At 38.7% G+C, this 13,886-nt stretch overlaps 1 protein-coding gene across 1 annotated transcript in view; it reads right to left on the bottom strand.

Annotated features, from left to right (window-relative positions):
• The window catches only part of LOC148850549 (uncharacterized), a 26,827-nt gene continuing 12,941 nt past the window's right edge, over window positions 1-13,886 (bottom strand). The window contains exons 12-15 of the mRNA XM_088943379.1: window positions 4,970-5,354; window positions 1,413-1,969; window positions 526-760; window positions 1-427 (exon numbers count right to left, since the gene is read on the bottom strand). Of these exons, the coding sequence (XP_088799505.1) occupies window positions 159-427; window positions 526-760; window positions 1,413-1,969; window positions 4,970-5,354 (1,446 nt within the window). The 3' untranslated portion in view covers window positions 1-158. The remainder of the gene's footprint in view (window positions 428-525; window positions 761-1,412; window positions 1,970-4,969; window positions 5,355-13,886) is intronic.

Consider the following 13,886-nt stretch of genomic DNA (forward strand, 5'->3'; position numbering starts at 1 on the left):
TTTCCATGAGTAACCGTCCAATTTGGGCATTCTTATGAATAAATAACTCAACCTTCTAGGCAGATTAACCATACGATACCTACTAGCAAAAAATAATCGAAAGAGAAATTTGGATGTGTTATACAAGGAAAGGTGCACTAGAAGAATGATATACTAGTTCAACCAACAATTGCTTGTGCAACTGTTTCAGACTCTCGGTCTACTTCGGCGGAATTCATGGTCTGTCCTGCCTTTTCCTGCACGATAGAGGGCTTAATTTCTTGCATTAAAGAATCCTCTTTGCCTCCAAAATGTACAGAAAGCCTTTGGAGTAGCTCTTGGCAATCTATTGCTGACACCATAACACTTACGCTTGTCCTGCCCTTCCAGCATCCAATAGCTATTGTTGATGCATCCACTTGAATGGGATCTGAACTTATTTGATCTCCTGCAGTTGATTGACAATATTGTAAGAATATGAAGGAATACAGCACAAAGCGCATATATCAACATTCCTGATTGAATACTTTTGGATGCTATAAACACCTTTATTCAGCACTACTACGCAACAACCCAACATCAGATTTGATGCCTTCTTGCCGAACTCTGCATCAACAAAATCTGCAAATTTGATTGATCTGTACTGCAAGAGGTGCTTGAAGTCAACTAGGGAAGCACATAGGATCTGTTTGGTGATATATGGAAGAAGTAATGGTAATCCCTCAGATGATATCCGAAAAGCACATGCTGAGGAGGTACCTTCCTTTGAAGTTTGGCGCTCCTGAAAAAATGATCAATAATGGAAGGAAATTATACTTCGAAAAAATTTTTTTTTTTTATCAGCAAATTACTTTGACAATTAATCTGAAACAACATTAATAAAAGAAAGATCATCTCCTTAAACATCATGCTGAATGGCTCTTCGAATGGAGACTAAAGTAGAGAACTTTTCCTTCTATTTCCTGTCTTTATTTACAATACCAGTTGAGTTGCATTATCACCTTTAAGCATGAAAATATGAGGCTGTTTTAACAGACAACCATACAATTCCAAATGTGTGGGAATGTAAATGAGGACCCCTGAATAAGTCTCACACACAATAAAAAACAATTTATCCAAGAAAAGTACCCACAACTTTTTAAGGATTATCACCAAAAGGGCAGAATTGTTAATAGCAGCCATTCATATATTGAATTGGACATTAAGTATTATTAAAATATGACAAATCTACAGAAACAATAACCACAATAAAGAACATAAAAACTAAATAGGAACTGTTAAGTGGCACTATGCTATGATAGAACAGGATATGAACCTAAGTATGTTGCTACTAATACTAATAGTCATTGTTATACCCATGATATTTTCCAGACCTATACGTATGGGAGGCACAAGAATCAGTAAGACAAATCTTAAATATAGGACACACTTACAAATGTCTTGAGGCCTACGGAGGTTATTTTAAGTTGCTGTCCAACATGGAAATTCAGTTTGAGAACATCATTAACTGACTCTGAGACATAATAAATTCGCTTAACATGATTTGTATCACTGTTTCTTGTGACAAGATGGCCATTGAGAGGAAAGGATTCTCGAATACCATAGAATTCCTTTATGCTACTGATGGTAGCTTCATCCTTGAAAAAGACAACAGGATCCACTCCTCTCCACTTGCCTTGAATCTGTAATCTTCCCTTGCCTTGTTTTTCTCTTACATGATCAGTCTCCCCACTCCCATCCTTTTGAGTTTCTTCTGGTTCATTGCCTTCTTCACAAATCCCAAGAGAATCAGGCCCTGAATCACCTTCTGGTTTATCCAGTAAATCAACATCTGAAGTTGTCTCAGAATATTGGTTATCTGCACCATCTTCTGATGGATTAATTGCCAACCCATTTGTATCTTTAATGATCTCATCAGGTAACTGCTTGGGTAAGTCAAGGTTCTCAGAGGTAAGCTGTCCATGCTGATAAGTACGATTGCCTAAAGTGGCTGCAAAATGATGAATAAGGTTAATTTTTTGGACACCATAAAAAGAAAAAAAAAAGGTACATTGAAGTACATTACACGAAATGTGTTTTCTGATGGAAGTCAAAGATTAAAGCTACAGTTCAAACACACTTTAAAACAGAAGCTAGAGCACAATATTGGTGCACAACCAAGAGAACTACCAGTATATAGATTCCAGACCGATAAGCCTGCTGAATAGTTTCTACAAGCTTCTTGTGAAAGTGCTGGCCGAAAGATTAAAGAATCTAGGAAGTGTAATTTCCGAAAACCAGTGTGCTTTTATTGGGGGAAGACAAATCTTGGACAGTGCTCTACTTGCTAATGAAGTGATTGATTCAAGAATGAGGGCAGGAAAACCAGGAATTCTATGTAAAGTGGATCTTGAAAAAGCCTATGATCATGTTAATTGGAGATGCCTAAACTTCATTCTTGAGAAAATGAACTTCAGTCAGAAATGGAGAAACTGGATGGAGGTATGTTTTTCTTCACCAAAATTTTCTGTTATAATTAATGAAAATTCATCTGGTTTCTTCAAAAGTTCAAGAGGCATTCACCAAGGAGACCCCTTGTCACCTCTTCATTCCTTTGTGTGATGGAAGTCCTGACCCAATTCATCAATTGGGCAGGACAGGCTGGTCTTTGGGGGGAATTTGAAATTAAGCCAGGGGGTGGAAGGGTCAATGTGCTCCACTTTGCTGATGACACTGTGTTTCATTGATGCTTCTTTTGCTCAATTAGAAACACTAGTGGGAATTTTTTCTTGGGAAAATCTTCTTTGATTCCAGTGGGCAGATGCTCTGGGTTGTAAAGTAAACAAGCTCCCAACTACCTATCTTGGCCTTCCGTTGGGTGCAAAGTGTTCTTCTACAGCAATATGGGAGCCGGTGTTGGAAAGACTTGAGAGGAAACTCACTTCCTAGAGGGCAAAATACCTTTCAAAAAGGGGAAGAGTTACCCTGATTAAAAGCACTCTTGCAAACCTGCCAGCTTATTTTCTCTCTCTCTTCCCCATCCCTAGCACAATAGAAAAGAGAATTGAAAATTTGCAAAGAGACTTTTTATGGAAGGGGTGGGAAGATGAAAAAAAGATCCACATGATTGCATTGGATCAGATCTGTACTCCATGGAATTCAGGTGGTTTGGGACTGAGAAGAATCAAAACTTTCAATACAGCCTTACTGGGTAAGTGGATCAGGAGATTTGGAGGGGAAGAAAACAGCTGGTGGGGGAATCTCAATGAATCCAAATATGGTCTTCAACCAGGAGGATGGGCGACTGCTATCAACTTGCCTTCATATGGATGCTCGATATAGAAAGCTATTTTGAAAACTCTTCCTAGTGTCCTAAAAGGGGTGAGTTTCAAGTTAGGAGATAGGGGAAGAATCCACTTCTAGAGGGACAAATGGCTTGATGATGTACCTCTGGAAGAGAAATTTCTTATGCTCTTCTCAGTGGCTGAGGATAAAGAGGCAATGGTTACTGACTCTTTTGAGTTAGTCCGAGGTAAAGTGGTGTGGAAGCTTAAATTCCGAAGAGGTTTCCAAGATTGGAAGGTGGTTGAAGTTGTGAACTTGCTAAGTAATTTAAATACATTTTCTTTTCAGCCCCATTCAGAAGACCAATGGATCTGGAATTGGACTACTGATGGAAAGTTCTCAGTTAGATCTTTTGCTGATAGTCTGACCATTAGAAGGGCAACTGATTTCCCCTGTAAACAGATCTGGAGCCCTCATTCTCCCTCCAAAATCAACTTCTTGATGTGGGCCTCAGCACTAGGGAAATGCCTAACAAGAAGCAACCTGGCAAGAAGAGGTTTTAGCCTAGATGACCTTAGCTGTGGGATCTGTGGTCTTGAAGAGGAATTCATTGAACATCTCTGTATCATTGCAAGCTTGCCTGGACTATCTGGTCTCACTTCTTAGAGACTGTAGGTGTTTGTTGGGTAATGTCAGGTACAGTGAAGGATATGTTTCATAGCTGGTACCTTCTGGGCCTCTCAAAAAAGGCAAATACACTTGGAGAGCCATACCAGCAGCAGTAATCAGCAATATATGGTCTGAGAGGAATGACAGTTTTCAGAAAAGAGAAGAAAGAACCTGAGGTGTTAATCCAGTGTATTGTGGCCAGACTTGCTTCTTGGCTTCCTATCATCCCTGAGTTTTGTAATCAGAACTTGTTTGTGATGCTTAGCTCAGTTAGTTTGCAAGAGTTATGATCATATCCTTTGGGGGTGAACTGGCGTGTGGTTTCCCCCATTCTTGTATGATATCTTTTCTTCATAAATAAATTTTACCTTACCTCTTTTCAAAAAGAAAAAAAAAAAAAAAAACCTACTAGTAGTGGTTAGCATAACAATCTCCTACAGAAGGGCTGTTTTTGAGTAGAATTCTCAATTGCAGTGTAGTAGATAATAAACACCTAGAAAGGGAAAATTATAGAACTTTGAGAAAATAATGATATTGGTTAATAATGATAATCTAACTGTATAGCCAAGATTTTACAATTACCTAGCGGTCTAGCTGACATTTTAGTTGGAATGTATAACTGACTGTTTTCACACCTTTAATGGCAACTTGCCTAGTAGCCTTAATATATATATTTTTCTTTTGGTTACATTTACCTTACCTTCCCCCTCCTCCAAACCTTTTTTCCCTTTTCCTTTATTCTGGTTGTTGGGTGAGTGGGGGAGCATTTAGGTTGTATTGTTATTATTATTTTTCCAGTAAGCATTTAGATTGCCTAAACATGTTATCATTCTACCAATTGTCTGGTCAAGGCCCATCCTTCTAGGACCAAGCATTCCCTGTCTGACTGATGAAAATAATGTATGGACCGACTACCAATTCTCTGATGATTATGGTATGAGGAAGATGTATGTAGGACAAAACTTCCATGCAGCCAGAATACCATGCCTTGATCTGTTAAATCCTAACCAACGGTCACAATAGATTTCATCACAAGCAACCAGAAAAAAGTCGTTACCAGGCAAAGATGAAAGCTTGCGAAGAACAGCAATAAAAAAGGCTCCTGTATTCTGATCATGAGGCACTATTCTCATGCAACGTTCTAGAGGAAAACTTGATGTTTCTTCATCTGAAACATCACTCTGATTCAGAAAACTCTCCGACAGCCTAATCTCTTGTTTGGATTCTATGTTGTTATCAGTCTGATGTTCATTTGCTGAGCTATTTGGATTTCCGGTTTCATGAGTATTGTCAGATGGAGCTATTCCTTCATGTGGACCATCAGAAACTGTCTTTTCCTCCTTGAAGCTTCTACCTGAAGGAAACATGCTTGACATAATGCCATCTCTTCTGTACTTAGGTACATCTTTGTAAGAAGCTAACCAAATGCCCTTATCTCGGACCTGCCATGTAAACACAACGACCAATGAGACATGTAAAGTTGTTATAGGGCCACATAGCGTGTTTCTTATATATGTAAACTTCTTGTATATTCACTAAGTAGGTGTTTCACATTGATGTGCTTTTTTAATCATTTCATTCCACCATAATCCTTGATGCAACAGTACCCTGATTACACAATGTTTCTGCCACAAATGTGTTTGCTAGAAACAACACACCAGTGTGAAGCTTAGAGTTACCTACTATTTATTGAAAGAAATTCGCTGCTAGTTATTCACTTTTCAATGTGTGAAATCAGAGGGGTAGTGCTTCAATTTCCCCTGATTATAAAAACATCAAGCTTGTCTTCTATAATCATAACCCTGCACATAAATATAGATAATATATTGGGTTGGAATCTTTGTATAAATGGACATCGATGAACATGAATCTTTCCTATTTAGAGGCAAGATGAGTAAAGGATTTAATACTGCCCTTATGGGAAATTGGTTTTGGTGTTTTGACGAAAATCAAGGAGGCTTGTGAAGGAGAATCACCCTTGCCAAATATGGCGACAGAAATCTAGGGTGGGACATGGGAACTGCTAGCCAGCCGTATGGATGCTCAGGGCCTGTTCGTTTCCTCTTAACTTTCAACTCTTAAGAGGAATATTTTAACTTTAAGAGAAAAATGGTTGTTCGTTTCCTCTTATCTCCCATCTCTTAAAGTGCAATCATACAACTTTTTGTTTTCCAATGATACCCCCAAAAAGACAAACAAAAACTCTAATATATGGGGTCAAAAGTTCAGAGGAAAGAAAAGTTCACCAATACCAATATACCTCTTAATGTAATTATTGCACTTTCAGATGTCAGACTTCAACGCAAACGAACAGGCCCTCAGTCTGGAAAGGAATTGAGAAGGCTTATGGTGCTTTTGCAAAAGGGGTGATGTTTTGGAAGGATGTATGGTGTGGTACAGGCCACTGGCAGAAGCTTTTCATGGCCTCTTTGAAGTGGCAGTGGACAAGGAATCCAAAGTATCTGACTGTATGCAGCTGCGAGATGGAAATATGGTGTGGCTTCCTCATTGTAGAAGAAATCTAAATGACTGGGAGGTGGATGTAATGATGGAAATGATGCATTTGCTTAATAACACATAAGTAGAAATTGAGAGGGCCAACTATAGAGTTTGGAAATGGGATAAGGCAGGAAAGTTCACAGTCAGATCTTTCACAATGTTTAACCAGCAGAGAAGAGCAGTTAGTTCTTGCCGACATCATTTGGTGCAAGATGGTTCCCTCAAAAATTGCTTTCTTGGTCTGGACTGCTTATTTAAACAAAATCGTAATCAGAGATAATCTCCTGCAGGGCATGCCTTTGGACTTGACAGATTGTGTTCTGTGAAGATCACTCAGAATCTGTGGACCATCTGCTGTTGCATTGCCATTATTCTTCTGAGGTATGGTCCAGAGTAGCTCAACTTTTTCAGGTGCAAAGCTACAGTCCAGGATCAGTAGCGGAGTTCTTAAAAGGTTGGAGGGTGGAAGGTCTAAGAAAAAGAGGAAAACTGATCTGGAACATAGTCCCAGCAGTGGTGTTTTGGTGCGTATGGCAAGAGAGAAATGCAAGAATCCTCAAAAATAAGAGTAGCTCTTCAGATTCTGTTTTTCAGAAAATTTTGGGAAAATTGCATTCCTGGCTTGTGGGCCATTTGTGCATTAAAAATACAAATTTCAGTTCCCTTTTTGTAAAGCAGGATGGGGGGGGGGATAGTGCTGCCAGGGCAGTTTGTAGATCAGTCCCTATGTACATCTAGGGGTGGACACAAGTCGAGCTTCAAGCTCAAGTCTTTAGCTCGAGCCTCGTAGTTTTTGGGTGAGCCAAGCTCGAAAAGCCAGATATTCAGCTCGGCTCGGCTTGGCTCGAATCCACCCCTACAAAATTCTTGCCTATTTGTTCTAAATGCTGGAGTGGCATGTTTGTTTAAATGAAATCAACAAGGAATACATCAACACCAAACACATTCTAAATAGTCGGTATTCTAGAAGGATAGGAACCAAGATGGTTTAACTGCATATATATATATATATATGACATGCACATATCATGCTTGTGAATGGCTCCAACCAACCGAAGGCATCTTCCCATTCAACTACTGAATTTTCCCCTGATAATTAGCAGGATTGCATAATCAATCCAAAAAATTGAGTTTAAGTATCATTTTAAATTTACCTGTATATGATTATATTGTTGTTAACATGTATTTTCTTTTCCTCATCCTTGTCCATTAACTTTTCCTATCATGGCAACCCATTCAAATAGCACCATTCTACATAGGCAATTTCTATGATGCCAAAAAGGCATGATATTAGAAGAACTTTGGTCAATCAGACCCCCCTCCCCGAATTTTGATGAATACCAGTTGATTGGTTATTGGAAGAACTTTGGTGTTTGGTCTAACCATTTTGTAATATTTTCTTATGAGTAACAAGTAAATGTAGTTTTAAAGAAGGATGTGAGCCTAAACAATTACAAGGCATAAGTAAATCAGCAAGACGCCGTGGACAACTGTAGAGTGAGGAAAAGGGATCAACAGTCCCATCATCAAATTGTATAAAATGTTTACAATCTGAATCTGAATTTTAATAAAAACACATATTTACTGATAAAAAAAAAATATCAGTAAGACGCCATGGACAACTGTAGATCATTTAAATTGGCTCCCCTATACACAAACATACAAGCACATCTATTCCCACAAAAAGGTTCCCACTCTTCATCACTTTCCCCTTTGGCAGGGTAGTAAACAACCATATTATATTGGAGGATGTAGGACCCATCTGACAGGGGTTCATGTTCAACCTGGCAACCAGGGAACAAACTTGTAGTTAGATAGTAGCCTCCAGGGGCCCATGGAGGTATTTCTCATCCAATCTATATAACAATCTAAGATTCTAAAGCTCATAGAAACATATAGCTGGATCCCTGGCTTGAACATGGAAACAACAGCTCAGCCCCTCATATCTTATACAAGTGAGGGAAAGGAAAGGATGATAGAGCCATTACCCTCCCTGATGACTCCACCAAATATTAGATGGTCCCAGATTACCCAATGAATGCCCCTCAGAGTTTGACTTTTTTGATAATTGAAAAGAGATTTATTAACGATATATCAGAAATGATACAACTTACAAGCACCCCAAGGAGAGGCACGAGGTGCAACCTCCCTTGAGATTAAAGTGTAAAAGCTACACCAAAAACATTACAATGTTGTCCAGTACAGATGTTCCCTCAAAACCCATTGTTTAGCAAGATGATCAGCCAAAGCATTTGCTAACCTGCTCACCCAATGTGAGCTAACAGATATGTTAATTGTTAACCAGCTTGCCTTTTTTAGGAAGTCATTATAGCACCAAATGACTGATCCTGGCTCTGCTAACCAGCCCACAACAATCTTAGAATCTCCCAGTGTTTTAAAAGCACAAGGCGCAAGGGTCAATTTGCGCCCAAGGCACTAGGCGAGGCGCATGCCTTTTTGAAGCAAGGCGCAAAAATAAAAAATGCTAAAAAATAAAAATGTCAGAAAAATAAAAATGCAAAAAAAAATATTAGACATAATATTAATAAAAAATAAAACTTTAAATTTTAAAATAAATGTTTAAAAAAAAATATTATCTAGCATTAAAATACATAAGCATAACATGTAAAGCATATTCAAATGTGAATTTTAAAATAAAATCAAACATATAAAACATTTTCAAGCATGTAAAACCCACGATCTCTTTTTTTTCCTCAATTGCATTACTTAAAGTAGTTAATATGATGTAAAACATATTACATTCCTGATAGGGTCCTAAATTCTTAGTTCTCACACAAAAAATAATGATTTTATAATTTTAATTGCTTTTTAAGAAGATATTTTAGTAGGATGAATGAATGAACAACATTACCAAATAGGGTGTTCTCGGAGCTTTAGGACCCTAACATGGACTTGTTTGGGCTTGCCTCAAGGGGCATGGCATGGGGTCCAGGTGCGGAGCCCCTGACCCAACCACTAGGTTCAAAAAAGGCAAAAAAGCATCAAACTTTCAAAAGGCGCACCAAGTGTGTGCCTTTTGGAAGGGTTGTACCTAGGACCTGGGCAAGGCGCCTACCCTAAAAGCACCTCGCTTGTGCACCTAGGCGTGCCTTTAAATCACTAGAATCTCCTTCAATGAGAGGATGTGTAACTCCTATTTCGTTTTCTATCTGAATAGGTTTTCTATCTGAATATCCTATAAAGCCGTCAATAATTCAACCCTGACCGAGTCTCCCACTCCCATTGGACCAGAGTATAAGGCTAAGATGTTGACTGCTTCCATCAAAATTCAACTTTACCCAACCGTAAGGTGGTGGGGTCTAGGAAACAATGACCTTTTCCTTCTCGGAGGAGTTGTTTGCCACTGTTGACCAGTTCCTCCAAAGGTCATCAAAAGTGAACAATTGGAAAGAATCTAGAGTTTAATACACCCCTTGATGAATAAAAGATGTGGTTCCTTTTCTTGGAAAATCCTTGCATTCCTTTCTTCCAAAATTGTCCAAATTGTCGCAGCTCTAATACATTACATAATTCTTCCTCTTCTGTTGGGCCACACAAAAGTTGATGGATCAAAGAGTTTGACTTAATGGAGTGCATGTTACTAAAGTTTTCTTTGGATTGAAAGAGACCCTAGTAGGGGCTGGTCCAGCAAACAAATTGAAGAAGGTTTAGAAGAGAAAAGGAACAAAGTCCAGAGGTCCAATGAAGGAGATATACGAGAAAAAAGATCCCAAGACCCAAGTGTTAGATGGTGCAATGACCCACATGTTATTTGCATCTGAGAGAAAGGCTAAGATAGTTGGAGAGCTGGAGATTCACAAAAAGGAGCAGGGAGGAGTGGAGGAGAAGAATTCCAATGAATCCATTTTAAATAGTAAGGAAGAAAAGGGAGGATTGGTGGAGGTTGAGGAATTAGCTGCAAGAGATGTAAGAAGTGGCAAGAGTTTTGGTCAATTCTTTTGGGGCAAAGAAGAATTTGCTAGACGGACTTTTGAAGCATTTGAAAGGAGCAAGAGGGAGGGGAGTTTAAAGAAGGGTTAGTAGGAGAAGGAGCAGAGGAATGGAACGAGGAAGGAGATGGGCAGGAAGAAGTGTTTGAAGGAGAAGATTAAGGTATGGGCAAGCTAGCAGAGGGTTTTGTGAAGCTGTGGACCTAGAGTTTCAAGAAGAAGATTTTATTTCAGGAAGAGTTATGGAGAGTGTGTTTTTTTTTTCCCTTTAGTTTGATGTAATTGTGTTGTGTTTGGATAGTGTTTTTTGGGTGTTGCTTCATCACCTGCAGATGTTTGTATTAAGTTTTGGAAGCCTTTAATATTTGCCACCATATTATTAGATGCATGTTCAATTTCTCCACTTCGAGATCAAAATGAAGTACATTCAAGGCTGTTTATTAAGTACATTCAAGCCTGACTTGAGGTTTCTTACAATTTTCAATAATTGCCAGATCTTGTTAAGATATCACTATCATCCTCTAAGAAGCCAACATTGTCAATCACTTTCCCATCCATTTTGACTCTTACCACTTTGAACAATTAACATCTTTTATTGGTATTATTTTTCTTTTTCTTTTTTTTTTTTTTTTTTGTGTGTGTAAGCAACATTCAAAAGAGGGAAAACATTTTATTGACCATCTTTCTCTATCTAATTCACTAAAAAAGTTACCTTTTCATCAAATAAATATTTACTCCTAAACAATAACCAAGTATTGCTAACATCAAGCAATAGAGAAATCTACCAAAAAAAGCAACAGAGAAGCAGATCCATACAAAGAAATCTCCTCAGAGTTCTCTAAATTGCCTAAACATCAAGGAAGGTTTTCAACATTTGACCATTGATTTTCTATTTTTCAATTCAATATATTATGAACGGGGGGGGAGAGGAGGAGGAATACTTAGACAAATAAGAACATTTCCCAAATCTGTCTTTGGAAGCCCCCTACAAAGACCTGTATAATCATGCACCAATCATGTTGAACTGTGGTGGTATAAGGGGAGGACGTCCTCCTTTCAGATTTGGACACTCCTGGTTTGAAGAGACAGGTTTTCTGGAGTTGGTGGCTAACTGGTGGGCTAGTTTATCTTTTGAAGGCATGGAAAATCACATTTTCAGCAAAAAACTAAAGGGGCTAAAACAAAAAATAAAAGAATGGGGTAGAGAAGTGTTAAAGAAGAGTGAGAAGAAAAAAGAATAAATGTTTGGAGGTAATTACTGAAATTGACAGAGAAGAGGAAAATGACAACATTGATAAAGAGAAAAGAGTAAGAAGGGATATGGCTAAAAGGGAGTTTGACAGAGTAGCATATAAAGAGAAAATTAAATGGAGGCAGAGGTCAAGGTGTTTGTGGTTGCGAGGTGGAGATAACAAAACGAAATTATTCCATAAAATGGCTAGTGCAAGAACGAGATAAAATACATTAAAAAAATTGTAAAGTCAGGGGGTGGAAAGAGAGGAGGAAAGACAAATTAAAATACGTATAGTGAAGTACTATAAAAATTTGTATATGGAAGAATAGAGATTCGGGCCCATGTTAGAGGGGTTTCAATTAGAATCCCTCTCAGCAGAGCAATCCAGAGAGTTGGAGAAGCCATTGACAGAGGAAGAAGTGTGGAAGTGATAAAGGAATCTAAGGGAGATAAGGCACCGGGACCTGATGGTTTACTCTGCTTTTTTACAAGAAATGTTGGGAAAATGTGAAGCAAGATGTTCTAAAAAGAAGCTTAAACCACACGCTCATCACTCTAATTTCAAAGAAAGGGGCATCAAAGCTGTCTGATTTCAGACCTATTAGCCTTGTCAGCAGCTTATATAAAATATTAGCCAAACTCTTGGCTAACAGTGGTTAAAGTGATCTCAAAACTGATTTCTGAATCTCAAGGTGCATTCATGGGGGAAGGCTGTTAGTAGATGGGGTTCTCATAGCTAACGAAGTGATAGATTCGAGGAGAAGTGGGCTTGTGGGATTGTTGTGTAAGGTGGATATGGAGAAGGCTTATGATCACATAAATTGGAATTTCTTGGATAAAAGTGTGTTTATCTTCTTCTTCTTTCTCAGTTCTTGTGAATGGGAGTTCATGTGGGATGTTTAGAAGAACTAGGGGCTTAGGACAAGGGGATCCACTTTCTCCCCTCTTGTTTATTTGCGTGACTGAAGTCCTATATAGGATGGTAGAGAGAGCACGGATGGGAGGACTTTTAGAAGGATTTGAAGTAGGTAGTGGAGAAGATAACACTACTGCTAGTTGCAGATGACACCCTTTTCTCCTGTGATGCATCCTGGGAACAAATTTGGAATGTTAAGGCAGTCTTAAGATGGTTCAAGGTGGTAACAGGCATATTAACATCCTGAAGAGTGAAAATAATGGCTGTTGGGGAGGTGACAAATTTGGAAGACTGGGCAGAAGATTGGGGATGTAAAGTTGGTAAACTCCCATCTAAAATATTTGGGCACGCCTTTGGAGGAAACTGTAAATCCAAATACATTTGGGAGCCTATCTTGGAGAAGGTGAACAGAAAATTAGCATCGTGGAAGACCAAATACTTGTCCAAAGGGGGTAAAGTCACTTTAATTAAAAGTGTGCAGTACTCCCTCCCTGTGTTCCACCTATCTCTATTCCCAATCCCAGCTAAGTGGTCTGCAGGGTTGGAAAAAAAAAAAAAAGATAAGGGATTTTTTGTGGAGGGGACGGAAGGAGGAATCAAAATGCCACTTGGTAAACTGAAAGAAAATTTGCTGCTCTAAAGCTAATGGGGGTCTAGGAATCAGATCAGTGAAAGATGTAAACACTGCATTGCTTGGAAAATGGTTGAGATTTAATGAGCAGTTAGATGGCCTGTGAATTGTAGCCAAGTATGGGTCTAGTAGCAGGGTGTGGGAAACAGAAGAGGTTAGATCATCCTATGGATGTTCAAATTGATAGGCAATTCAGAAAATACAACATCAGTTTTGAAGGGCATAAAATATTAAGTGAGAAATGGCCAGACTCCGGAGGGTTTATCTTTTGGAAGGATCATTGGTGTGAAGGACTTTTGATGTCCATATTTCCTTATCTGTTTGAGATAGCTACAAATAAGATTGCAACTATAGCTGATTACTTGGAAAGACAGAGAATATTGCTTGTGGAACCCCCAATTCAGGAGGTACTTAAACGATTGGGAGGTGACTTCTCTAATCAGCTTGCTCCAGATTTTATACGACTCAGAGATGACTGGTGTAGGGGAAGATAAAATAAATTGGATATTTGAGAAATCGGATTGTTTTTCTGTAATTATTTTTTGGAAAAGGTGAGGTTATTTTATTAGAAATCTTAAAGATACAAACAGAAACCTGCCAAGGACAGGGCAGACTGGGGTCACCCCCCATTACAAGCACCAAATCGACTGAGAACTCAACAATTGAAAAACATTTAAATGTTTGAATTCTGAAGTGACAGAAATCCAGGACAACAATTTGCTGACTACCGCCTGCCCTATCTCC

Source organism: Nelumbo lutea, chromosome 5, assembly GCF_056320005.1.
Source record: "Nelumbo lutea isolate HS-2025 chromosome 5, American lotus-T2T, whole genome shotgun sequence".
Taxonomy (NCBI): Eukaryota; Viridiplantae; Streptophyta; class Magnoliopsida; order Proteales; family Nelumbonaceae; genus Nelumbo; species Nelumbo lutea.